The sequence below is a fragment of the Nannospalax galili genome, unplaced genomic scaffold (assembly GCF_000622305.1).
Source record: "Nannospalax galili isolate Female #2095 unplaced genomic scaffold, S.galili_v1.0 scaffold113, whole genome shotgun sequence".
Taxonomy (NCBI): Eukaryota; Metazoa; Chordata; class Mammalia; order Rodentia; family Spalacidae; genus Nannospalax; species Nannospalax galili.
The window spans coordinates 34859-60173 of NW_008335444.1; the positions used below are offsets into that span (position 1 = coordinate 34859).

Sequence of the window (25315 nt, forward strand, 5' to 3'; positions counted from 1 at the left end):
GCAACTGATTTGTGAGGTAAAGAAATGGTTCAGTAGTGAAGAACACATACTACTTTTTCAAGGACCGAAGTTCAGTTCCCAGAACCTACATCTGGTGGTTCCCAACTGCCTATAACTCCAGGGAATCCAACAGTACCCTCAATCCTCTGCAGGCACCCACACTCATATGCACATACACACAGATACACATACATTCACATAATTAAAAGTAAGAACTTTTTAAAAAGATAACTGGTTTGAAATTGTAAAATGTCTTAATATTATCTATAGCACATAATTGTATAACTCATAATAATTAACAATGGAGTAAGTACATATATATGATTTTCCTAATAATAACATATAAAAAGACTCTTTTAGGGAGCTGGAGAGATGGCTCAGCAGTTAAGAACACTGATTGTTCTTGCAAAAGACCTGGGTTTGAATCCCAGCACCCACATGGCAGGTAACAACTGTCCATAACTCCAGTCCCAGGGGATCTGAGAGCCTCTTCTGACTTCTGTGGGCATTGCACAACACAGGTACACTTACCTACATGCAGGCAATACATGCATACACATAAAATAAAAATAATAAATATTTTTTTAAAAAAGGATTCTTTTTTAAAGGTTAATCATACTATGTCTATTATCTTTTTTTCACAATTGTTGAGTGCTGAAACTCATATTACTTCTATATGAATTGTTGTGATCTATTTAAAATTAATTGCAAGGGCTGGTTGTGACAGTACAGGCTTATAATCCCAGCACTGGAGATACTGATGTAGGAGGAGCAAAAGTTTAAGACCATATTGAGCTATATAATGAGTTCCAGGTCAGCCTGGGCTACATAGCAAGACTATCTAAACAGTAAAAAAGAAAAATAATAAAAAAGAATGAAATAAAAGAAAAAATAACTGAAAGACTACATGCAAGAAGAAGGCAATATGTTAGCACGTAAAAACAAGATATTTGCATTGAAACATGTCTTATTATTTGGTAAGTACATTCATGATTGTTCTCTTGTCTAGTTTCACAATAGCTGTGAATATATGTTACATATGCCTCCCCTAATGTTCCTTTGATGATCTTATTTGATAATGAGTTTGTTATAAAGGAAAGTTGAAGAATTCTATATTCTTCAAAATGACCAATTTCATATTAATGTCCAGGAAATAAATATCACTTCTAGTTGATACTTAAAACTTAGGAAAAGTTTATTTTAAAATCAAGGCTGGTGATATGGCTTGGTAGTTAAAATGCTTACAAGAGGACAGGAGTTCACCCCAGATGGGCTTGGCCTACTGTAATTCTGACCTCAAGAGGTAGGGATGGGATTCCTGGAAAAGCTGGCTAGCACGTCTAGCCATTCCATATTGACAAGCTTTGGGGTTGGGTGAGAGACTCTGCCTCAAAAAATAAGATATAAGAATGATCAAAGAAGATTCTCAACATCAACATCCAGCCTTCACACTAATGCACATACATGTACATACATGTGTACCCATACACATGAACAAACACACACTTGTGCATACCACACACATTTGCACATGAAAAGATGTAAGAATAAACAAAACCCAATGTGTTTTTTAAAATTTTTCAGCAGCTAACATCAGATTGGGTTATTATAGTAAATACTGATTAATATTAACTAGTGGATATAATGACAAGTGTTTTTGAAGTAAGTTCAAATTGGCAAATTATAACTTTGAAAATAAACTTTGTATTCGGCATCCTTCATAGTTACTAAAATTAAGATGAAAATGGTAATACACTGTCAGTACAGAAAACTGGCCCATTTTCCTTACCAAATTCATAGGATGATGAAGGCAAGGCTTGATTAAGAATTACCACTGTAATGACCATAGTGTTTGGGGGATAAACAAAGCAATTATGGTAACATTTCCATCCAAGGATCAAGTTCACAGAAATCCCATTATTCATATTGAATTGGAATTTCCTATAAATAAGCTGCTTCCTGAACAAATCCCATAGGAAATTCAGATGTGCAAAGATATAGCCTTTGACTTAATCACATGGATATCCGAGGACCATACCAGAGCTGCTTCGGGAGATATCCAACTCAGCTTTCTCTGCTTTCACAAGAGAGTTCTATTCAAGTCCCTCAAAATCTTAGAGATTTGGGAAGAGAGGGATAATTTGTCTCCGAAGTGAGATATATGTGGTTGGATCGTTAAAATCTACACCCCTTTAATCCACCTGCTCTGAACCAGTAAGAGCCTAGCAGTGTGAGAGCTCTGAAAAGATGTGCTGTACATTGCTATTTATAAAATCCTCATTTTCATCCATTTTGCCTAGTGAAATACATTTTATTCAGAACTTTCCAATAAAGAATTCTACCCATTATGGTAAGGTGATGACAGAGGCAAGAGGATCACAATATGCAGACAGCTTGGGTAGCACCTTTTTAAAAGGCACTAGAGAGATGGCTTAACAGTTAAGACTACTTGCTGCTCTTGCAGAGGACAAGGGTTCAGTTCCCAGCATACGCATGGCAGCTCACAATCAGCGGTCTGTAACTCCAGTTCCAGGGCATCCAACACCCTCTTCTGGCCTCCTCAGGCACTAGGCATGCATATGGTGCACATGCATATGTGCAAGCAAAACACTCATACACATAAAATGAAAATAGATACTTTAAAAGAGAGAAGGTTTTGCTGTTCTAGTTACTCCCACTTGTAGTGTTTTGTCTTAGAGCATCCTAACACGCTTCTCTTGTGCATCTTACAATACCAGTGATGGATCATATTTGAAGCATGTTTACTCTGACCAAGAAACTATGCTTGAGTCATTATCTACATTTATTTATTACTCACAAAAGCCTTAAGAATTAGTTTCTTTCCCATTTTACTGATGAGAACACAAAGACATACAGACATGACAAGATGTCACATTCTATATCCTTATGAATACATAACCGTCTATCACGCCTGGCAAAATACACTTCAGCATTTGCTGGAGGAATAAATGGATGGATGATGGGCGTGTGGTTCACACAGAGAAGAAAGTTACATTTGCCAGTGTGGGAGAGCAGAAACACTTCACATGGAGGCTATTTGGTCCTAGTTAAAGAATGAAAAGATAGGGCTGGAGAGATGGCTCAGTGGTTAAGAACACTGGTTGTTCTTGCAGAAGATCCAGGTTTGAATCCCAGCACCCACATGGCAGCTAACAACTGTCCATAGCTCCAGTCCCAAGGGATCCGACAGCCTCTTCTGTCCTCTGCAGGTATTGCACAACACAGGTGCACTTACCTACATATAGGCAATACACACATACACATAAAATAAAAATAATAAAATTTTTAAAAAAGAATGAAAAGATAGGGGCTGGAGAGATGGCTCAGTGGTTAAGAACACTGGGTGCTCTTCCAGAGGACTGGGGTTTGGTTCTCAGCACCCATACAGCAGTTCACAACTATCTGTAACTCCAGTTCCAAGGGATTCTATGCACCTTTCTGGCTTCCATGGGCATTGTACACACAGGTGCACCTACACACATGTAGGCACAACACTCACACATGTAAAGTATGGATAAGTGAAATTTTAAAAGTTATCTTTAAAATGAAAATGTATTTTCTTCACAAACAGCACTTTTCCCTTGATATATTTTTTTGCTTGTTTGTTGTCAAAGCATAAATTTAAATTTCTTTTTACTGAAGAAATTAATTCAAAACTCAAGTTCTGTGCCTATCACCAGAGAGGACTCAGAATGTCAACAGTACAAGTTTATAATGCTTGTAATGCCTTGATTGATAATTAGTTTTTTTATAGCTGCATTTTTGTGTTTGTAAGGGTGGACAAAGGAAAACCTGGGAGACAACGATTTAAGCCATCGACTTCCTTAGGGATCATGGAACAGAGTTTACCACAAAGAAAGAAGAAATTTTGCAGCACTGGCCCCAATAGGTGATCAGCATCAGACAGATTACTGAAAAGATGCTTAGCAACAGGGCAGAGCAATATGCTAAAGAAAAACAGGTGGCTCAGGACAGAAAGAGGATCCAGAAAAGACTGGACATGTTAATGGGGAGAGCTATAGGGCAGCCACAAGGGCTCAGCAGTATGGATATTTTTGCATTTACACTGAATGCACCATGAGTAAGTCCGAAGCTGATCATGTTTCACAAATCTAGTGGTCAGAAAAGACTGATGAAACATTTTCTAAATGTTCTCCCTTTTCCAAATTCAGTTGAGCTGCAAGGCTTTGTGTTGTCCACTCCCTCCTCTGCCAAGTCATCCTCCCCATAGTTACCTTTGTCTGCATTAACTGCTCCCTGTGGGACACACTGACATTCTGGATTTCCAGGTGGGAAACCCAATATTCTGTCCTTTCCTACAGTCCATGACAATGCTGAAGGCCGCTGCTGTCAGTGCATTGTTTCCCCTGCAAACAAGAGAATGAAGCATCTTTCCAAAGTAACTATTAAACCCACACATTTGTTTCTTCAGTCTCTCTGATCATGGAAAGGACACAGGGATAGGGGAAGGCAGGCAAAGAATCAGTAAATATGATATAAATCCCTGCCACAATCATTTCAAGGAAACTATAATCTCATTATAAGAAAAATTAACTACATCTCATACCCCAAACAATCAATTCCTAATTTATGTCTCTGAGTTAAAATACAGTATGAATTCACAGAAGTCTGACTGATATGAGTGACTGCAACAGGATAAGTTTTCATGGAAGATGTGGGAATTAAACTAGACAATGAAATATGAGAAAGGTTATTATAGGACAGAAGATAGGATCACATTCAAGAGAGAAAAAAATGTCCTGAGTAAAGAGATAGTGGGGATGAAGTTTCTATGGCTTGAGTAGAGAGTGGATAGGCTCGACCAGAACTGCAATGTTGGGAAATAAGGGGAAACACGCTCAAGTAAATTAAGGGTAAGGCTAGATCAAGGCTTTAAGGGCTCAAGTTTCCTGACCATGGAGCCAGAGAAGGAAGTCTTCCATACCTGTGTAATTTAGGCTGGTGCCATGTCTTCTGTAAATACTTCCTTCAGCTTGTGATTCTTGCTGGCTGTTAATAACTTTCTAATTAGAAGGACTGTACCATACATTCTGTCACTTACTGGCTGTAGAAATTTATACCTGAAAGTTTTGGAAAGTGGGAAGTCTAGTATCAAGACGTCAGCAGCTTTGGTGTCTGGTGAAGTCCTGCTTCCAGATTAGTAAATCATCCCACATCATGAACGGGGGCTTTCTGGAGGCTATACCATGGCCTTAGGGAGTTAGATTTCAGCATAAGAGCTTTAGTGAGATGTGAACAGAGATATCTCAGCAGGACCTTACACTGAAATGGTAGCAATGCTCTTTGATGATAGTTTAACCTCAATAAAAATTCCCCAATGACATTCTTAGACGTATTCTTCCATATTAGAACTCAAAGCAATACAAACTATTCGATGTTCCAATGTTTTTATAATGCTGGGCAGACAGGAAATTTCTCTTGAGTTCTGTTTGGAGGAGTTCAGGGTTTTATTTTAATTAGCTTGTTGAATATATATCATCCAGCCCAATTCTTAGTTTTGCTAACTGAAAAATTTCCCTTGACAGGGTTTTGTTACTAAATTTTGCTTTAATCTCTTTAAAATTTTTCATTTCGATGCTTTGTGAAATTTTATTCATTAAGGTTTCAGGATTATGATGCTTTCGGTATTTTTCTCAAATGATCAAAGACAGTTTTAGATCTAATCTGATTAAGTCTCTGTTCATGAAGAACTGAGCAAATTCTCTGGATCAAACCACCAAAACAACGTCTCTGAGTTAACATACCAATTCCCTTATTACTCACCATCCTAAGGCACATAAGCTGTGTGTATTCACTTAATGGCCCAGTTGGGTGGATCAACATAAAACGTGCACTGTGCTAAGTAGTGAGTGGTTTGAACCTTTCTATCTATTTTCAGAGCTAAGGGAAGCGTAGCTTATGAAGTTTCCCTAGAAGAGTCAACAGCGTGCGATACAGGAGACTTGACTGTACTGGCTCCTCTGCCGGATGTCAAAAGCTCTCTAAGTGTCTGTTCCTGCAAAGAAACTTGCTTCTTTGGACATGAGGCTTTTGTGAAGCCAGGAAGCATTCACCCTGCAGTACTCCACTAAGCATTGGCCATCAGCACTTCTGCTATTTCCACATTGTAGATGCAGAAACTAAGGTTCAAAAGTAACATAGTCCACCTAATCACAAATTCCTTCACATGGTTCTCCAAAACATAATCCTGGGTTTCTAATTTATAAAATCCAGCATGTAGAGATTGTTTCAAGCAGACTACCCTAGTGGAAAGTTCTAAAAGTTAACATCTCTTAAGTGTGAAGTGAGTATCATTATATATACAAAAACATGACTATTTCGTGAGGCCAACAGTACTTTGGAATTTTTTGAAAAACAGTTCCAGGGCCAAATAAGCAAAATAAATGGGGAAGAGAATAAAAAATTTGTTCTATGGCCCTAATAGTATCTACTATCTATTTTTACAATTAAGTCTTGCGACTGCAAAAGCTAATCACAGTTGACAGTATGTAAATTATCCTAATTTGCAATTTCTTGAGGTTAAAGGTTGTGTTTCTTTGGCTGGTTTAACTGTTTTGCTGCTTATTTACCAATATAAATGCTCTCAAATTATAGAAATCAATACAGTCACCTTAATTTGAAATTTTATTACAGAATCCTAAGTAATGACACTGAGCATTACACTCATCTTGGGAAGTAAGCTAAAGAGATGTGACTCTGTGTGTAATTGTGTATAATTAGTCCCCTGCCTTAGAACAAGTGGAGCATTCTACAGGCTTCTGCCCTGGCTGGGTAGGGTAAGCCAGCCTTCTTTTGATGGAAAAATTGTGTACCTTAATAAACAGGCACTCTGATTTAGATGCCAAGGGTTTTGGTCAGACCACACGCCTATGTAAGGGTTCTGTGAGGAAAAATAGGCCGCACGCTCTCGGTGCAGTTCACACAGTACTGTTAGCTAGACCAGAGATTAATATGACACTGTCCTTGATCTCATGCCCCCTTACTGATTTGTTCATTGACTTGCTCATCTCCAGAACTGAAAATTGCAATCAGAATCAGCAATGCAGAAGTTCTTTTGGTTCAGAGGTGGGACTAGATCAGGCCCAGTATTCAAAGCAGCACAAACTCTGACGCTGACGGAATTTTTTTAAGTAGCTTAGTTAAGCATGGAAAACACCTGCAACCGCAGCATTTAAGACGTTGAGTCTGGAGGATCTGGGGTTCAAGGAAAGCCTGGTTAATATTTAAACATTAAAATTGAGAAGTATGTTGTTTAGCTTTTCAAATGAAACATTTTGGATCTGGAAATCAGATATTAAGTCAAAAATGTTCTAAATCATAAATTGTAGGAGTCCATGGCAGAGAATAGAATTTGGATTTTTTGCTGCACAAATTGAAAAGTGTGTTGCTATAAACAAATACTATACACATCCAGTATTATCTTCCTTGATTCTATAAAAGACAACATAGGGTAACCTTTTCTCATCTTTCTACGACAATACTGGTCCATCACAAAGAGACTGTGTAAGTGCATTTGGGGAATGCTGTGCCAACAACCTTATCAAATGATATTTATTGAATTTACCATACTTCTATGTTTTATAAACTTGATAAATAATGTTTCTATACTTTACAGCCTTGATTAATACTTACATACTTTACATGGCTTATAATAATACTTATATACTTTACATGTAATGAAATGTGAGCATGTCTTTCCATAAATAATGTCCCCATCCCCTTTTAACATTACAGTCATAAGAACATGGGAGCGCCTATATAATGGTTTTGAAACTTAGTGTCTCAAAGGGGGCATAACAGCAACTCTGTGGTTCTCCCATCAGTCCTTTCCACAGTAGATCAAGTGTCAAAGGCCTTCTTAGCTTGGCCCTCCTTGTCCTAAAACCATTATAAAGCCCTGCAGTTAGTCAGAAGCGAAGGACCATGTGTTTTGAGGAAACAGATATAAAAGCTATGACAGCCAAAAGAATTAATTACCTTTCTTGGGGAATTAAGAAATGGATACATAATTTTTACTTATGCATAAATTTCAAACTTTCCATCAAAGTCAAATTATGCTGATGCTAGTCAAATCTCCTATAGGCATTGATTCAAGAACCTGCTGATGGAGTGAAAATACACAGAAACTTGTTAACAAGAAGTACAATTATCTACATCTCAGCAAATCGTGCCAGAGTGACATGTAATATGCTGAGCTCAGGCAGCCCCTGGCCAACGAAGTTCTCTTTCTTTGCTTCCCTGTTAATATTTACAGTTGGAAGCAATAAATGGCTGCAATCTAAGTGCTGCACCTAAAAAGGGAGCTGATGCCTCGATACCTTGTTTCCTGACACTGTGAATCACTGAAATAACTACCTTCCTAATCACCTCCTGCTAACTCTGTGTTAAAACTGGAGGGTAGCACATGACAGTTTTCTACAAGCTGCAACCCTGGGAGATTTTCTGCATTGTTTAGTCGTTTTATTTCTTGATAGACATGCTGAGTTTTAAAACATAGGATTGAAAGTTGTGAATTATGGGTGTCCTTTTCTTTGTTCTCCTGCTGGATATTTCAGGGTTTGCATATCCACATTGTGGACACCCTACGTCCCGTATACTGGGCACCTTCCTAGAACACACAAACCAAACCCTTCCACCCATCAGCATACGTTATTGCAGCTTGTTCTCATATGTAAAGCCTCGAAAAAATTAAGCAAACATTGACAAGTCAGGAAGCATGACTGACTAACAAAATACTCCACACAGAAAAAGGACCCAACACATAAAAACCCATACAATGTAAATGTATCCAGTAAGGCTAATAACTGAAATTACAGGGAAGATTTGGGTATCCAGTAGCTAATAACTGAAATTACAGGGAAGATTTGGAGTAACATCCATACAGCTCTCTACAGAGATATAGCTGTGTGATTGGACAAGCTCTGGTAATTTGAATACCAAGTTTGAGATTTGCCAGCTATGTGCCTTTGGATAAATTGCTTAAATAATTAAACTTTTAAGATAATCTCTATATTACCAAATTGCTTTGAAAAACAAAATGAGGTAGCATACAACCTCAATCCAGAACATGTTAAAGCCTTTGTGATTTGTTTCCTTTTCCTACATGCTACCTTTTAGCTCCAGAGTGAGTATTTTACAGATAATTCTATTGTTGAAAATGAGTTCTGTGTTGGAAAGATGAGTTTTCTGGATCAAATGCACAAGTACTCAAAAACCTAATTATCATCTTTGTAGTAAAAATAATATATTTATTCTACATTCTCGAAACTAAGAAAATAATCTTTACAAACAATAGCAACCAAATTTTATTAAAAGAGAGTAATGAAACCAAATGACCGAAAACCAAAAACCAACTACTACAACCCACTTAAGAATAAAAACTCCTTTCAACATCATGGTGGTTTCTGCTTGGGTCTACCACACAAAGAGGACTCAGGCTGAGTTGAACTTTGCAGTGACTCCTTTTCTCCTGTGGAAGTTGGAGCTCTCCTAGTGTTGTTGAATCACAGCAGATGGCTTCCTTTTACACCCAGTGCTGTCAGTGGAATGTAAATGTCTCCCCTAACAACACTGAAAATACTGAGGCTGTGTGTTTAATCTGTGCTGCGCAGGCAGAGTGACCCTGAAAAGAACATGAGCTCTGAGCACGTTTGGAGAATTGGCATGAATCCCCATAAACAGGATTGGAGAGGATCTTTTCAAGCTCGGTGACTAATCACGGTTTTCTTCCTGGGGTTCCTAACACAGTCATATCCAGAGACAAGCAAACTAAATGGTGATTACACAGAAAAGTTAAAAACCCAAGGGAAATATTTTCTAAAGGGGTGGAGGGGTATGAATCTGGGTGTCTGAAAAGAAGAGGGACTGTTCTGTGTCAGGAAACTGAAGAGGTTTAGTTTAAGTTTGAATTCTTGATTCGAAGTCCCTTTGGGAGTTAAGAAGACAGAACTTTCTCCAGGCTTCCATTATTTAACGAAAAAAGAGAATATTCTTTTAACAATTACTTCAAAATTCCAGAAAAAAAATTAAAATGTTGACATAACACAGAATGGGAGAAAATGCCATAATCAATAAATATCCAGATTGAAAACTTTGTTTTGAGAATATTACTGGCAAATTATATCACCAAAATATGATAAAGCATTTTAGTTGTGTTACCTAATCCCCTTAAATAGGTCTCAACTGAGTAGGAAACAGGAATTCTGATCTTTATTTTCTTAGAGCAGTCACTGAAAATTAATTAGTGATGATGAGTTTTCATGTAATTTGTCCTTGAAGCTTTCAAGAGAAAGGGAACAGAGTTCTACTTCCATCTCATCATTTATTGACAAGGATCTTTAAAATATTATTTCAAAAGGCAATAGAGACATTCTGATATCCTAATTACTGTACTTATATTACATAGGCTTAGAGATCCAGAAATATAAGCTAACAGTTTCAGCTACATTATCTGATTTAATTTTATAATAGGCTATTATGTTCTGTTTTATATTTATACATAGAGAAATTTTAGTTTGGTAATATTCTTAAGCTAATGGGAAGTGCTGTTAAAAATTTTTTTTGTTTCCTTCAGATTTCATAACACTAATGTAAACAAACTCTTTTCCCCAGTGGTACATTTGGGCCCTATGGTAAACTATTAGGAAACACAAACATAGCTTTTTTATTTGCAATTCTACTAATTTTTAAAGTTATAGACTTCAAACATCAATTTGGAAAGGATTTTTTATTCTAAAGCTAAATACTACCTCAACAAGTCATTACAATGTGAAGACCCCTTGGTATTTTTGTTTTTATTGTAGTTATTTTGGAGGGGGTGTTATGTTGTTGGTGGTGGGTTTTTTTTAAGTGTGTGTATGTGTGTGTGTGTGTGTGTGTGTGTGTGTGTGTGTGTGTGGGTGTGTGTGTGTGTGTGTGTCTGTAATGTGTATGTATGATGTATATGTATGCCTACAGGGGCCAGAACAGGGCGTTGTGTATGGTGTGTATGTATGATGTGTGTGTGTATGTGTATGTGTGTGTGTGTGTATGTGTGTGTGTGTGTGTGTGTGTGTGTGTGTGTGTGTGTGTGCCTGCAGGGGCCAGAAGAAGGACTTGGATCTCCTAGAGCTGGAATTATAGGCAGTTGTGAACTGCTGGATGTGGGTGCTGGGAATCCAAACTCAGGTACTCTGAAAGAGCAGCAAGTGCTCTTAATCGCCCAGTCATCTCTCCAGTCCCAGACACCTTAGTGTTTTAAGTTGCTGTGTCTCATAGATTCTAGTAATGTTCACTTCAGCCCTGCCATTAATATGTAGCAAGTCTCAAACTATTTGGAAAAAAAAAAAGGCTTTGCAGTGAAAAGCTTCCTGTTAAAACACTGTGTGATTCTGTTATCTTCCACAAGGCAGCATTTAAAACTGGAAATCTGATAATTTGATGGAAACTGACAGTGACAACAGAAAAAGCTACTTATATGAGGATTTAAGGGAAAGTGTTCTGTACAGACATTCATCAATGATGCACTATCAGAAAGGTTTTTTTTCTATGTCTGCTTTTTAAAATAAGAATAAAGTAATTGGCACAATAGATTATATAAACAAGGACTTCAATGACAAGCTGTCAAAGTTACAGTAATACATTTTACATGTGTGACTTGATGCCCAATTTATCACCTCCATAACAGAAGCCAATTTGAGTCGGGTAAATAAAATACAACCTCCAGAGCTGGGCCTGGGCAAAGCCAGCATGGTGTGGAACATCCTAGAAATTTGGCATCTACTTCTGCTGGGAGGGGGCACAACAGGAGTTGGCACCTGGTACCATCTGAGGAATGGCCCATATTTAAGTTCTATTCGATTAATAAATGCTTAGGAAGGCATGTCAGAGGGACAAAGCAACTGGCTGTGCTCCAGTGCAGTATATGCTTCGGTAATTTAATGCAGGTCTGAGGTATAAGTGGGACTAGTGATTCAAAAGCTGGATTTACTGCACTCTCACAACTGTTGAAAATTAAACTACATGTGCTGCAAGTTAGGGGTTACTAGGCTATCTCATTATAGGAGCCTATTTTTTTCAGAGGTTGGAATCTTTGCTGAATTACTAAGGGACTTATTTGAATGTAGACTTAGACCAAATAATATTCTGATAAGTTGGCCATAAATCCTCAGTAAAATAAGCTTTGTGTTCTCAGCATATCTATTGACTTTTTGATCATTTTTATGGCTTTCCTTTTACTGGTCAATTATCCTTATATGCCCGTAAAGCTCCTCTGACAGGGATTAAGTCAACACAAACCAATCGACCTTCATTACTTTGGCAACTGGTTTTGATTTGGAGGCAATAAATACAATGACACAGACTAGATTACCTTTGGGGAAGGAATATATGATAAGCCAGGAGGATGCCAGGGATTTGGCATTATTTTGCTGAATAATGTAAAAATGAACTAACTGCAGCTTTAGCTGCTGAAGGAAGATGGAAGAAAAATAAAGAAAAAACTCTGCATGAGAAAAGAGGCAAGGAACAAGTTTTAGATCAAGAATGGAGGCACAAGATGTGACCCACCTCTGACTGCCCAGAAGAGGCTTTGACCATCAACAGGAACAAGATTTGCTCTGTAATGAAAGTACAGAGGTAGGAATAATCAGCAAGATATAGATTAATCAAGGAAGGGCTGTGAGAAAAACTGAGGTTGGAAAAACAATCTCCATTTTAAGAGTTTTTTAAGAAATATTACTTTCCCAAACTTTTTGAGAAAATGAAACCTAAAGAAAATCATTAGAGAAAGATTAACCAACTTTTTAACACTTTGCTTCCTTTGTTTCATCATCTTTACATACATGCATTTTTGGCAAAATTATTCTTTACAAAGCAGGTTGCAGACATCATCATACCTTACTACCTAATATTTTAGCAAGCATCTCCTAAGAAAGAGAACTTCCTTCTCCAGCTACAACACCAGTGTCACATTCAAGAAACTGAACATCTTGTATCTTTTCCCCTCTGAGCCAGGATACAATCAACTGAACTCAGTTGTCAGTTACCACATTTTTAGTGTCACTTCACCTCAAACAGTCCCTCTGCCTTTTAAATTATATTGCCTCTGAATATATTCTTGCTTTTGAAATTGTGTTTAAAATAAATTGGCATGATTATTGCTCACTTTTTTAAAGTAATATACCATGGCAGAAATAAGTTATAAAGAAAATATTTTTTCTTGCTACAAATAGACTAATAGAAGACTCTTGCTATATACACAGAAAAAAAAGCCAAGAAAAATAATAAAGCTGATATTTCAAATAACTGGAGCCCATAGAATAAGAAAGATCCAGCAGAAAATGTACATGAAATAGTTCTCCACTTGACTGAGGGAGGGGAGATACAACTGCCTGTGATGTTTTTGAATGCTTCCGTGGTTAGGATGGTTAAATGCCTTCCTGGTGAACAACACCCATTCCATTCCCCTTCTGCATTTGTAGCTCTGCAGGGTGACTTACCCCAGTTCTCAATTTCTGCACAGCTTCTCAGACCAAGAACTGTGCCAGCACCACAGCCTGCTTCTTCTCCATAGCAACGGGATCATGGTATTTCCTTCTGCCTAAACCATCCTGCTCATACCGCATTCTCCAGCAACTGCCTTTGAGAAAACCTGCTGATGTCATGAGCGTCATCTTCTTCCTGCCTTCCTTTCCACTTTCTTCTAACATCATACTTCCCACATGGAACAGTGATTGCTTATGCATTTTCCCCATCCCCATGCCTCACCACTGAACAGTGAAGGTTTTTTAGACAATACTTACAACCTAGTTCCATTCCTCCAACCACCTAATGTGATCTCTGAAACTTTGAAGACATTCAGTAGAAAAAAAATGAGTGAATTCCTGACTAAATAAGCGAATGACTCCATCGGTGATTTTCCTGAACTCTCTAGAATTCTCTCTATACCTGTAAAGAATTTATTAATGTATAGAACATAGCAATAAGCATTATAAGTGTGTGACTCAATAGTGGTCGATCAGCTGCATTTTGTATTATTGGAAATTTCCAGAGTAAATAATTACTCTTTCCTTACAGTTCCCTATCAGGAGGAGTAAAATTTGGTTTAAGTCACAATGAGGTCTATTTTTGGTTTGGTACTATTTCTCTTTTCTTTGCAGAGCTGTATGAATATCAATTCAAATAGAAGAAAAAGTGATTGGAGGATAAATTATTCACCCAGGTTAAAGATAGCTATGACTGAGCCAGAGCTATGACTGTGGAAATGCAGAAGAGATGTCCAAGCAGAATGACCGTGGATTGGCTATAAATGAGCCTGGCTACAGAATACTAAAGAGGTGAAGGGACCAGAACTCAGAACCGCAAGTGCTGTGTAATCACACACCTTGGACCATTAGTCAGCAAACACTGGTTTCTAAAATGACACAGAGAAGAGCAAAAGGGAGAGGAGACTTTTCTGAGGCCAGCATGGGCCACGCAATAGTTTGATAGATCACCCAGCAGAGACAAAAAGAAAAATTCACATCTAGGAAATCACTGCTGCTGCAGCATCTCTATTTTTTAATCCTCACTAACAAGTCCTACTTTATGATGTTTCCAGCTGGGATATGAGGGGCCAGAAAAGTAAAAATAGACTGCTTGAGTGTGTTTTCACAAAGCCAACTGTCTTCGTGCTCTCTTGGTAGCCTAGTCATCTTCTTATCCCCCACACCACTGCCACCAGAACCTCTAGGGATGGCAGCACTTCCTTCCCAGGAGCCAGAAAGCAAACTGCTTCCTTCTGCTGACTGATACATGCTGAGGGTTTTATTAGATAAAACACTCCTGAGGGGGGCAGGACAGACAGCTCAGCAGTTAGAGCACTGACTACTCTTGCAGAGGATCCAGGTTCAATTCCAAGCACCCACATAGCAGCTAACAACTGTCTGTAACTCCAGTCCCAGGGGATCCAACGCCCTCTTCTGATCTCCATTGGCATTGCAAGACAAGGGCGTACCTACCTACCCGTAGGCGTTACATTCAGACACATAAAATAAAATTTAAAAATCATAAATAAAATATTTTTTAAAAACTTTTCAGAGGTAGTTCTGTGTTGATGAAGTCATAGCTCTCTGTGTGTTCCTGGACCAGCCCTTTATTCTCTTCTATCACACGGCCATCACTGTCTGTGGAGCAGACACTTCCAGGTACTGAGGAGACCGATGGGAACAAGGAGGACAAAGGAGAGCAAAGGAAGGCAACTGTCTCCACACCAGGAAAGCTTCCATTGCAGCAGGAAGACAGTGTAAACTAGACAGGTATCATAATGCCACATCCTACAAGAATTAAAACCGACTATGTCCAGAGAAGGGTTCCCTAAGAAAGTGACAGGAAAGAGTCTTATCTACCCAGCTGTGTGTATTGGGAGAATTAAAGTAGTTTCTGTGTGTAAATCATCTGGGAATCCCACAACACAGGGTCAGCAGAAATTGTGGACTATTATCTTTAACCAATAAATTTTAAAAACATAATGCAAACTAAGTGAGCTTAGATCGTTGGGACTTGGTTTTTACATGAGAGAATGAGCGATAATTTTTATTCATGAGACCTTGTGTTCCAAGGAAAACAACACTATCGCTCACACCACCTGCTTCCAGAAAGGAAAAAAAAAAAAAAAAAAAAAAAAAAACTCTCCAAACTTCTAGCTGCTTGTGAGCTGCTGCCTAAAATCTGGTAGTGAAACATCAGCCAAGAGCTTGAGCCACAGAACCTGGCCCTTCAGAAGTAGGGAGGAGCTCATCCCTGAGCTCTGGCAGCACTGTGCTTACACCAAGCACACGCTCAATCCTGATTTGATGAACACAGGAAGAATTGTGTCCTTTTATGACCACCATCACAATGCATCTCAGATCAGCATGGGTGAGCACTTCTCCTGAAAATCCATAAGTCAAAACGGGTCGTGCTTGGACTAATGTATGAATGGCTTACGTTGATTTTTATGCCACATCAGTTCTTTTTTCTCAGGTACTCTCAGTGCTTCCACGTGGTCTCTATTCCAGACCTATTTGCAGAGACTGGCATGGCAACTGTATGGAAAGGTTCCTACCTTCCAGCTTGTGCTGCTCCAAACTACCCCAAGTCAGCTTGGTTCTTTCCTTCCAGGCTACCCTGATCCCTAGCAGCGTTGTTCTAAGTGGTGCGAGTTAATGGGTGAGACTTCATGTGGAGGCTCTTATGTCTCCAGCGAGGGATGCTGAAGGCTATCAAGTGTTCTTACCAGGCCCTTGGAGTGTGGCAGAGGTTGAAGGAAACCTCACCACTGTGCTGTTCGTGGCAGTCTTTTCAGGGGGCAGCAGACCTGCCCGATGAAGACTTGGGCTGCAGTTAAGTATCCTCCCTCCTCTGCTGCCTGCCGCGCACTGTGGTCTTCTAGAGAGAGGGGCAAGCTGTGGAGGACTATTGCTTCGTCCCTCCTAAGCCTTCTGTTCTGCAGAGGGAGACCCGTCTGAGTCTCTCCTTGCTGTTCCAGGACATTTCGCAAGGCCTCTCTTTTTCAGCCCCTCGGCACCTTATCCCTCCCCCCTCTTAACTATAACAGAAACGGTATATTTATGGTTAAAAACTGGCAGCTATCATAATATTAATTAAAAAACAAAGTTCTGGCACACTGTCTGCATTACTGTGGAAATGTCTGTTTCTAGCAACTCACTGATAAGATACAGTTCAAGGATTCAAGTCTGTGTGGGAGTTTTTTTTTACCTCGCATAAAGTGGGGATTCGTTACACTAGTGATTCAGAAGAACTACTCTCTCAAGTCTTGGATATATTATGCCTTTCCCCTTATTTTAATTTGAGGGACTTGAAGAGATGCCTATTTATTATTTTTGATGTGTAGATACAAATAAATATTCTAAGAGGTATTTATAAAAGTATTTTTCACTAATTGCTAATTCTCATAATAGTACATTCTGGTTACTCATGTAACATTTAAACACATACGTCACACATATACACATGTAAACTCACAGGTAGAAGTTGTAATGAAATGGAATGATCCACTGACACACCCCATATTTTAGCCCTCTGTTCACCTGCCTCTTCATGTTTGTACATAACTGACATGTAACTGAGAACTGAGTTTCAGGAAGGACTTGAAGAATTCATTCCACCGGAGCATTTTCAGCAGCCAAACATTGCCACAATTTTTAACCACAAGCATATTTATGCTGCTTTTATAAAATCCAGGTATAAGAGAATGAGTTAAATGTTGGCAGCATCAGTTTGTGAATGTCCTCTCTCTAAAAAAGAAAAAAACTTTAAAAGTTTTAACCTCTATATCCTTGGAAATGTGAAATTATGCTTTCCTAGGAATCTTATAAAGTTTCATATTTTTTCAGGGTTCTTTCCAATATATTTATTGTTTCGTGTTTTTCCAGTTGCCACCATCAGTCCTAACTATTAAGGCCGGTGTTAGGTTTGGAGGAGGGAAAGGAAATTCAGAGAAAGGCTCTGAGTCAAACTGACCTGCAGGCTTTATTAATAGTGGCAGACGGGCAGACATCATGCACAGAGATGGTCTGACATAAGACCTTTCAGTGCTGCCGGACAAAGCAGGGTGTCTACTCCTGAAAGTTTCTGAGGGAAGAGGATTGTGCACTATGAGGAAGCTGGCTTAATTAGTGTATGACCTGTGATACATGACGGGTAGGGGAGAGGGCCTGGTTAATATGTGACTCATAGGAATGACCATTGTCGGGTTGTCATGACTGGAAATAGCAGAGGACCTAGGAGTGCTCTTGGTCCTGCTTGTAGACTGCTTTGTACTGGGAGGGCCTAGGTACACCCAACAACAGGTAGCTCCTGCTTTTGAAAGTGAAATCACCTCTTTTCTTTTTCTTTCCATAATAGCCAATTCTTTCAGTGTTTTCAAAATTGGATGGATTGTTTAGGAATCAGTCAATGAGGCAACAGATGATTAGATGGCTGCGTTAGCAGGGTGAGGGTTGTTAGATAAAAAGGTGGCAGGGGTCGGGATTGCCACAAAACAGAAATGGAGAGGACTCTGACAAAGCAAGAGTTTAATGGGTTGGCTCTGTCTCAACTCAGGAGCAAGAACTAGCAAATCTAAATGGCTGTGGGGATGGGGGGGTAGCTTATAAAGGGAAAAAATGCAGAAAAAGAGTATTTTTCTGCTGTTTGAGGCTGTTCAAGAAGGGCACGGGGTCTGTACCTGGTGAAACATTGAGGAAAACATCTACTGTAAAACACACTTTCTACAGTTACAGAGTTCTAAGAACGCACTGCAGCTAAGATCTTGGGAAACCTATTTGTCAGTCTGTGGAACATGCTGTGGTAATCACAATACATTGGGTCACCAATTCCCGGAGCTGCTTCTGTCAGCTTGCAGGTGGCTGGGAGTTGGCTGACTCAGTTCCTCTTAGGGGCTTTATGATTTCTGGGTCTGGGTTCATCTGGATCTGAACCCTATCAAGGGTGATATGTAATGTTGTTCATCCTTCTCAAGTTCAGCTCCAAAGGCTTACATTTCACATGGGGAGGCTGTAGATGGCAGGAAAGCCAAGCAGGGCAAAGGCAATCAGCAGGAAAGGGGCGCTTTGGATAATAATGTCTTATTATGGACCAACTTCCCCTCCATGCTTGGCACCAGCAGGTGCTCCCTGTGGCTGGAATGCTACCGTTCTTGGAACAAGTCTAACACACGGAACTTGCTGGCTCCACTTTACAAGTGGAGAAAGAGTGTGTTTAGGCTTAGAATCCTAAACAATGGCAAAACTGGATACAAATTCATTTCAGTCTGATTAGCAAATGTATCCCATTTCTAGGCTCAGAAGAAACATAATGGAACTCATCTACGGAATTAAAAGGCATTCTCTAGCACTTAATCCACCAGCAGCATTCAGGTTCAGAATGAGCTGTGGCAGCTTCACCTCAGAATGCCATAACATAAACTTTTCTTTGGACACAACTAAGCCAAAATGTCAGAATGCACCCTCTTTGGGAGAAAAGAAAATGAAACATTTATTTACTTTGTTCTGAAGGTAGAGAGTTCAAGATGATCACAGTTTAAATCAATCATATAGAACATGTACATTTTAAAGATATTAACATAAACAGATTAATACAAACCTTTTAGAAAAATAAACTTATATGTTTATTATTGTTATTATTATTAACAACTTGGGATATACCATTTCAGGAAAACATTCAAAGGCACAGTATAGAATATTTCCTGTCTCAGTATCTTTGCTCCTGTTCCTGAAGGCCTCCACCATGAGTTCACACTGTGTGTGTGGGGTGTGTGTGTGTGTGTGTGTGTGTGTGTGTGTGTGTGTACAGAAAGAGAGAGACAGAAAGAGAGAGAGAGACAGAGAGAGATCTGTAGTCCCCCCTAGCCTAGAACTTACTATGCATTGCTATGTAGACCAGGCTGGACTTGATCTCACAGAGGTCTTGCCTCTGCCTCCTGAATGCTTGAATTAAAGGACACCACACCTGGCCCGAGGCTCTATATTTTGAAAGAATTGTTGAATAAAACCAGAGCAATAAAATGCCTTTCAAACACCAGAATTCAAAAGTAAAAGGCCTTCATGTCGTGATGACACACGATGTATTTAATGACACAGTGACACACGATGTATTTAATGACACAATGACACACGATTTACAGGGATTATTTCACCAAAATGCTTATATGATGCCTAGAATGACAATTTAGTTTTCTTGTTCACCTGGCAAGATTATTGAGTTCCTCTTTCATAAATAAAGAGATCTGGGGATCATGGTCAATGGTATGTTAATGGCTGCTGATATTTTTATGTGTTGAGAGCATGTTATAACTCTATTTTTTGCCTGTTTACATTCACTGTGTTTCATTTAATACCATTCCTTGAAGCATATATTAATATCTAAGCTTATAGATAAATAAATGAGTCTCTAAATAAGTGAAATAAGCTGCTAGTATTCACACAGGTAAGAAACAGAGCCAGGAATCAAACAGCCCTTCTCCTCTAAGGGCTGAGCTCTTAACCACCTCATTGTGCAACCAGAACAGCAGAGTTGAAGTCAGACAACTTTGCTTTTATTCTTAACACAGTTTTTAGGCTAGTGAAGCAACTACTGACCAAGGTCCAGGCTCCTCACAGGTCACAAAGTAAGGGAAGCAGACCAGCTTTGTGGTCACAACAGAACTGAGGGCACTTACAAGGCTCGGTCCTCTGTAGCCCTCTCTAGCTGCAATATGAGAGGGTCTGGGGACCTTCATCATTTCTCCAGTGTATTGAGCCTCAGTCATAATGATACAGAAGTGGTTCAGAAACATTCAGAAAACAGAAGGAAACCAAATTTTGGTGGTCTGAATGAAAACGTCCCACATAGGCTCCAAGTATTTGGATATTTTGTCCCCAGATGATGGTGCTGTTTGGGAGGTCTTAGAAGGTATGGCTATCCTAGAGAAGCACATCACTGGGGGTGGGCTTAGAGAGTCCTTAAGCCTTGCCAGATCTCTGGTTGCTCTCTTGTTTCCTGTGCCTGCTGGAAGATGAAGAGCTTAGCTTCTGCTCCTCTTCCAGCCACCTCTGCTACCATGCCTCCCTGCCATGATGGACTGTAATTCCCCTGGAACCATAAAGTCAAGTAAATTCTTCCTTTTATAAATTGCTTCGGTCATTGTTTCTATCACAGCAACAGAAAAGTGACTAATACATGAATTATTGGTCTTCTGAGTATGTGGATGTGAATATTCCCATCTTACCTAAGAAAACAGCTGTTTACTCCCCAAAAGGACACAACTGACTGGAGAGACTAAGATCAATACATACAAACCAGAGTGCATTGTCTAAAAGTCCCTGGGTGATACCGTCAAAGGTTCTGCACTGGTTCATGCTGACTTTAACGCTAACCTCTCCCCCATCCCTCTCTTTCAACCATCCTTTCACCTCAACTCTCACTTCTTTATAAAGTTCAGACCAAGGTCATGTATTATTATTACTGAGGAGATCTTTGTCTCTGTTGTTTCTTCCTGACTTTTACTTTCTCTCTCCTACCCCTTAACCCCCACCGGTATTGGAGTTAAATTTTTAAAATCATGCTCTTGTGTGAAGATCACTGGTGGCTCCATGGTGACCATGTGACAAACAATGAATTTGGGATAGCATTTGAGTTTCTCAACAAAATTTATTTTGTGATTTTTATCTCTCATTCATTCTTTCAATCTTTTCCTATACAACTGTATATAGCATTATTGGTCAGACTGAATTTCCCTAATTCTAAGAACTTCTTAAGGAATCTTTTTTTGTTTTATCTTAATTCAAAATGTTTCATTCAAATAGAATTTCTTGCTTAGAGTAGTTGAATATTCCCTCATCCTTCAGCGAATAACCACATGCTTCATTCCAAATTGACTCTACCTAAGGTACACTACAATTATTTATGAAACCCATAACACACTTTTATAATGTGCCATAGTATTTGTTTATATGAATGCATATATCTGTTCATTTATTCCTGTCTCCAGAAACTGAGTTCTAGATTCAAAACTTTTTTGTTGCAGTTTTGTTTTTTGGGGTCAGGGTTGCCCTGTAGCCCCAGCTGGCCTAGAACTCACTATGTAGACCAGACTGGCTTCTATCTCACAGAGATCCACCTGCCTCTGCCTCCCAAGTGCTGGAATTAAGGTGTGTGCCACCATGCCTGACTTAGATTCAAAAGTTTGATATCTGTGTATTTTTACTTATGTTCTTGCTCAGTAAAGGCCCAAATAATTAACACATACTGATGAATGAGTAAAACCAAAGCTAATAAGCCACATTTAAGCAAGATTCATAGTGAGCAGATTAAAGATAACATTATGGAGACTTTACTGTATGGTATTGATTGAACTAATTAACCAAACTATGGGGAACAATGGTGATAACAAAATGATTAAGGATAGTAAGGATATTAAATTGTCCAGAATATTAAAGCAACAATTTCCAGGTGTAACAGTTTGATGATAAGGCAAGGATCACAGTTTTTACAAACATTCAATTGTCATATCGTAGCCAAATCAAAGTGATGCCTGGAATCCACCTGGGAAAGCAGCCCATCAGTTCTCCCTGTCTAGGGATCTGTTCCACAAAATCCAACTGATTTAATTTGCCCCTTTTTCCCAAAAAATGCTGTAAATCATATTTTTGAACTCAAAAGCAGAAGTTTGGACAACCCTAAATAATACAGTCCTATAGATTTAGAATTATTTTTGCATATATATGGGTTCATCTTTTCTTTTCTTCTTGCTGTCGTAGGAAGGATCTTAGTCACAGAGGTGGTGACACAGAAATACAGTCGATTCTTTAGGCCACCTTTTCTCAGCACAGACCTTAGAGGCCAGCAGGTGATCATATGCACATGGCCTGCCAATGAGAAAGTTGGAACCCCTTGGTCTTGTTACAGTACTGAGTGGCACCAGGTCAGTCTTCTTGGTCTTCATTCCAGGATAGCTCTGTTGTCCTAGCAAGTACCTTTGCTCTAAAACTCACTCACAATTCCTTCAATCCTTGCAGTTGGCTGATGACTGGCTCATGGGTATTTTCACTACCATAGGCTCCAGGACTTCGGCCCTGTTGTTCATCCTTTTTCTTGCTGTTGTCACTGCTATTGTTGGCTCCAAAAAGGGAGCAACTCAAGGGACCTACAGCCCCAGCCATCAGGAGAAGGCTGGCCCTCGAGTGGAGCTGTGGAGTAGGATGCTGCCGCCAGCACTAGAGAGACTCATTTAGGAGCCTGCTACCCCACTGAGAAAGGAGCAGTGTGTGCTGAACACCCTGATTGTGCTTGAGTGAATGGTTTACATCACTAATTTACAAATGGAATTACACTGGAGCTGTTGGAAGGATTTCTGTGACCACCTTAAAGATAGTCCTAGAAGTTTGACTTGCATCACTGCTTTACTTTATTAGCAAATCACAGAAAGATGTCTCTGTACTATTAATTTCTGTCCCATAATTAGTAAAACCATCTTCCAGACAGAGACCAATATATTTTAGAAAAACTCCAATGACTGTCACTTAAACTCTTTATTGGCTAACCTACAAAAATGTTTAGCAGCCAAGTGCCATTAATTATACAGAAACAAGAAAAAAATAGAACACAATTTTTAATTTTGTCCTTTTTATTTTTGTGGGGAAGGGATTTTTTTTTTTTTTTGAGATAGGATCAGGCTGGCTTCATAATCACTTGGATCCTCCTGCCTCAGCCTCCTGAATGCTAGAATTACATACACATTCCACCGTACCAATTCATTTTCATGTCTTTTATCATGTGGTAAAAGATTCTAATTGGGGACCTGTGGCGATGGCTCACTAGGTAAAGCACTTGCTGGACAAGTGTGAGAAAGGAGTGTGGATCCCCAGTAGCTATATAAATACAAGTGGGTGTGGCCCCTTGCCTGTAATCCTGGAGTTCAGGAGGCAGAAATGCGATGGGATCACTGGATCAAGCTGGCAACTGAACTAGATGTTAACCTCTTGTCTCCAAATGCATGTTCACACATGGGAACATACACACACACACACACACACACACACACACACACACACACACACAGAGTTTGGCCCAACCATAAAAACGAAGTTAAAATATGATTCTCCTTTCTGAACTTGGATTTTGTTGTTGTTGTTTGGTTGGTTGGTTGTTCAGTTGGTTGATTTTGAGGGTTTTTTTTTTTTTTTTTGGTCTTTTTGAGATTTTTGTGTGATATTACATGTGATGAAAGTAACATTTAGGAACAAAAAACACATGAAGAATTAGATCTTTGCTGGGCATGGTGATGCATACCTTTAATCCCAGCACTCCAGAGGCAGTTGGATCTCTGTGAGTTCAAGGTCAGCCTGGTCTACATACTGAGTTCCAGGCCAGCTGAGGCTAGAGGGAGACTCTGTCTCAAAAAAAAAAAAAAAAAAAAAAAAAAAAATAGATCTTTTACCTTAGTCATTTAGAGTCATTACTCTTTATGAAGATTTTCTTATACTCAAGATGCTTCTTAGAAATTAAGACGAAAACTCATTTTCTCAAGCCTGAAAGAGCAGCTCTTTCCTTCCAGGTGGCTTTTGGTAAGTTGATGTCAGTGACATTGGCCTAAAGGTAAGGACCCCAAAGCGAGATGAGTATGTGTGCAAAGCCAACTATGGGGTATGAAGAGGAAGTATCATATCTTCTATTTACATATTGCCTACACTGCATCTACTGCATTTGAAATGCATTTAGCACTATTACAGCCTAATGCACAGAACAGAAATATATACAAATACATTTTAGATATAAGCTAAAAAATTTAATCATATAACTTAAATCTAGAAGAATCTATCCTTCTCAGATATTATTATTCTAGCACCCCCACCCCTTTATTTTCAAACTATCAGTTTTCCTACTATACTGGACCATTCCCACAATCTCCAAATCAGCTGTCATATGACCTATAATTGAATCTCTCCCATGAGCCATAGCTTCCTCCAAACCCTCCTGTTCCTCTGCCTCCAGTTTCAACCAAGTACCTACAGAAGAGTTACCATATTTCCTGTCTCTTCTTCCTTTTTGTTCCCATCCTTTCTTGAACACAAGCTACTTCCTCTACTCAGTCATGTCCACATCTCCAATGCAGCATCAAGTGTCAGTCCTCAGCTTCTCTGAAACAACTGTCCTACCTCTTAAATCCCAATGTACCCAAGTTTCATGTGGTCCCTTGTTAAATGATCTGTAGCTGATCAAATATCTTAATCAATGGCTTTCTCTCAGTATTCAAGATTGCCTCAAGTGTAAGTTCAAGAAGCAGATGTCTGTATATGGAGTATGCTGCAAGACACATTTATTCTTGCATTCCACTAGAATTGAAACTTCTTAATACAGGGTTTGTATGGAAAGGACAAAAAAGAGCTCTGGCAGAAAGAGAAAAATAGATGAGTTAAAAATACAGAATATGACTACTATCCTCAGGCCTCTTGGGGTAAGTTTATAGCGCAGCTCTCCGAGCCGGGACTCCCTAAGTTCCACTAGAATTGAAACTTCTTAATACAGGGTTTGTATGGAAAGGACAAAAAAGAGCTCTGGCAGAAAGAGAAAAATAGATGAGTTAAAAATACAGAATATGACTACTATCCTCAGGCCTCTTGGGGTAAGTTTATAGCGCAGCTCTCCGAGCCGGGACTCCCTAAACCACATTCACCCTTCCATCCCTCCTGCCGTTCTATACTCCTAGTTTGGGCCCTGCACCATTCCTAGTCTTGGGGCCCCAGACACCTGGGGAACCAATACTGCTTCCTGA

General features: G+C 39.2%; 1 protein-coding gene across 1 annotated transcript in view; it reads left to right on the plus strand.

Annotated features, from left to right (window-relative positions):
• Crb1 (crumbs cell polarity complex component 1) overlaps positions 1-22775 on the plus strand; it is a gene marked incomplete at its 5' end in the record, with an annotated part of 56093 nt that extends 33318 nt beyond the window's left edge. The window contains 1 exon segment of the mRNA XM_008830395.1: positions 22560-22775. Within this exon segment, the coding sequence (XP_008828617.1) occupies positions 22560-22775 (216 nt within the window).
• Between the last annotated feature and the right edge of the window lie 2540 nt (positions 22776-25315).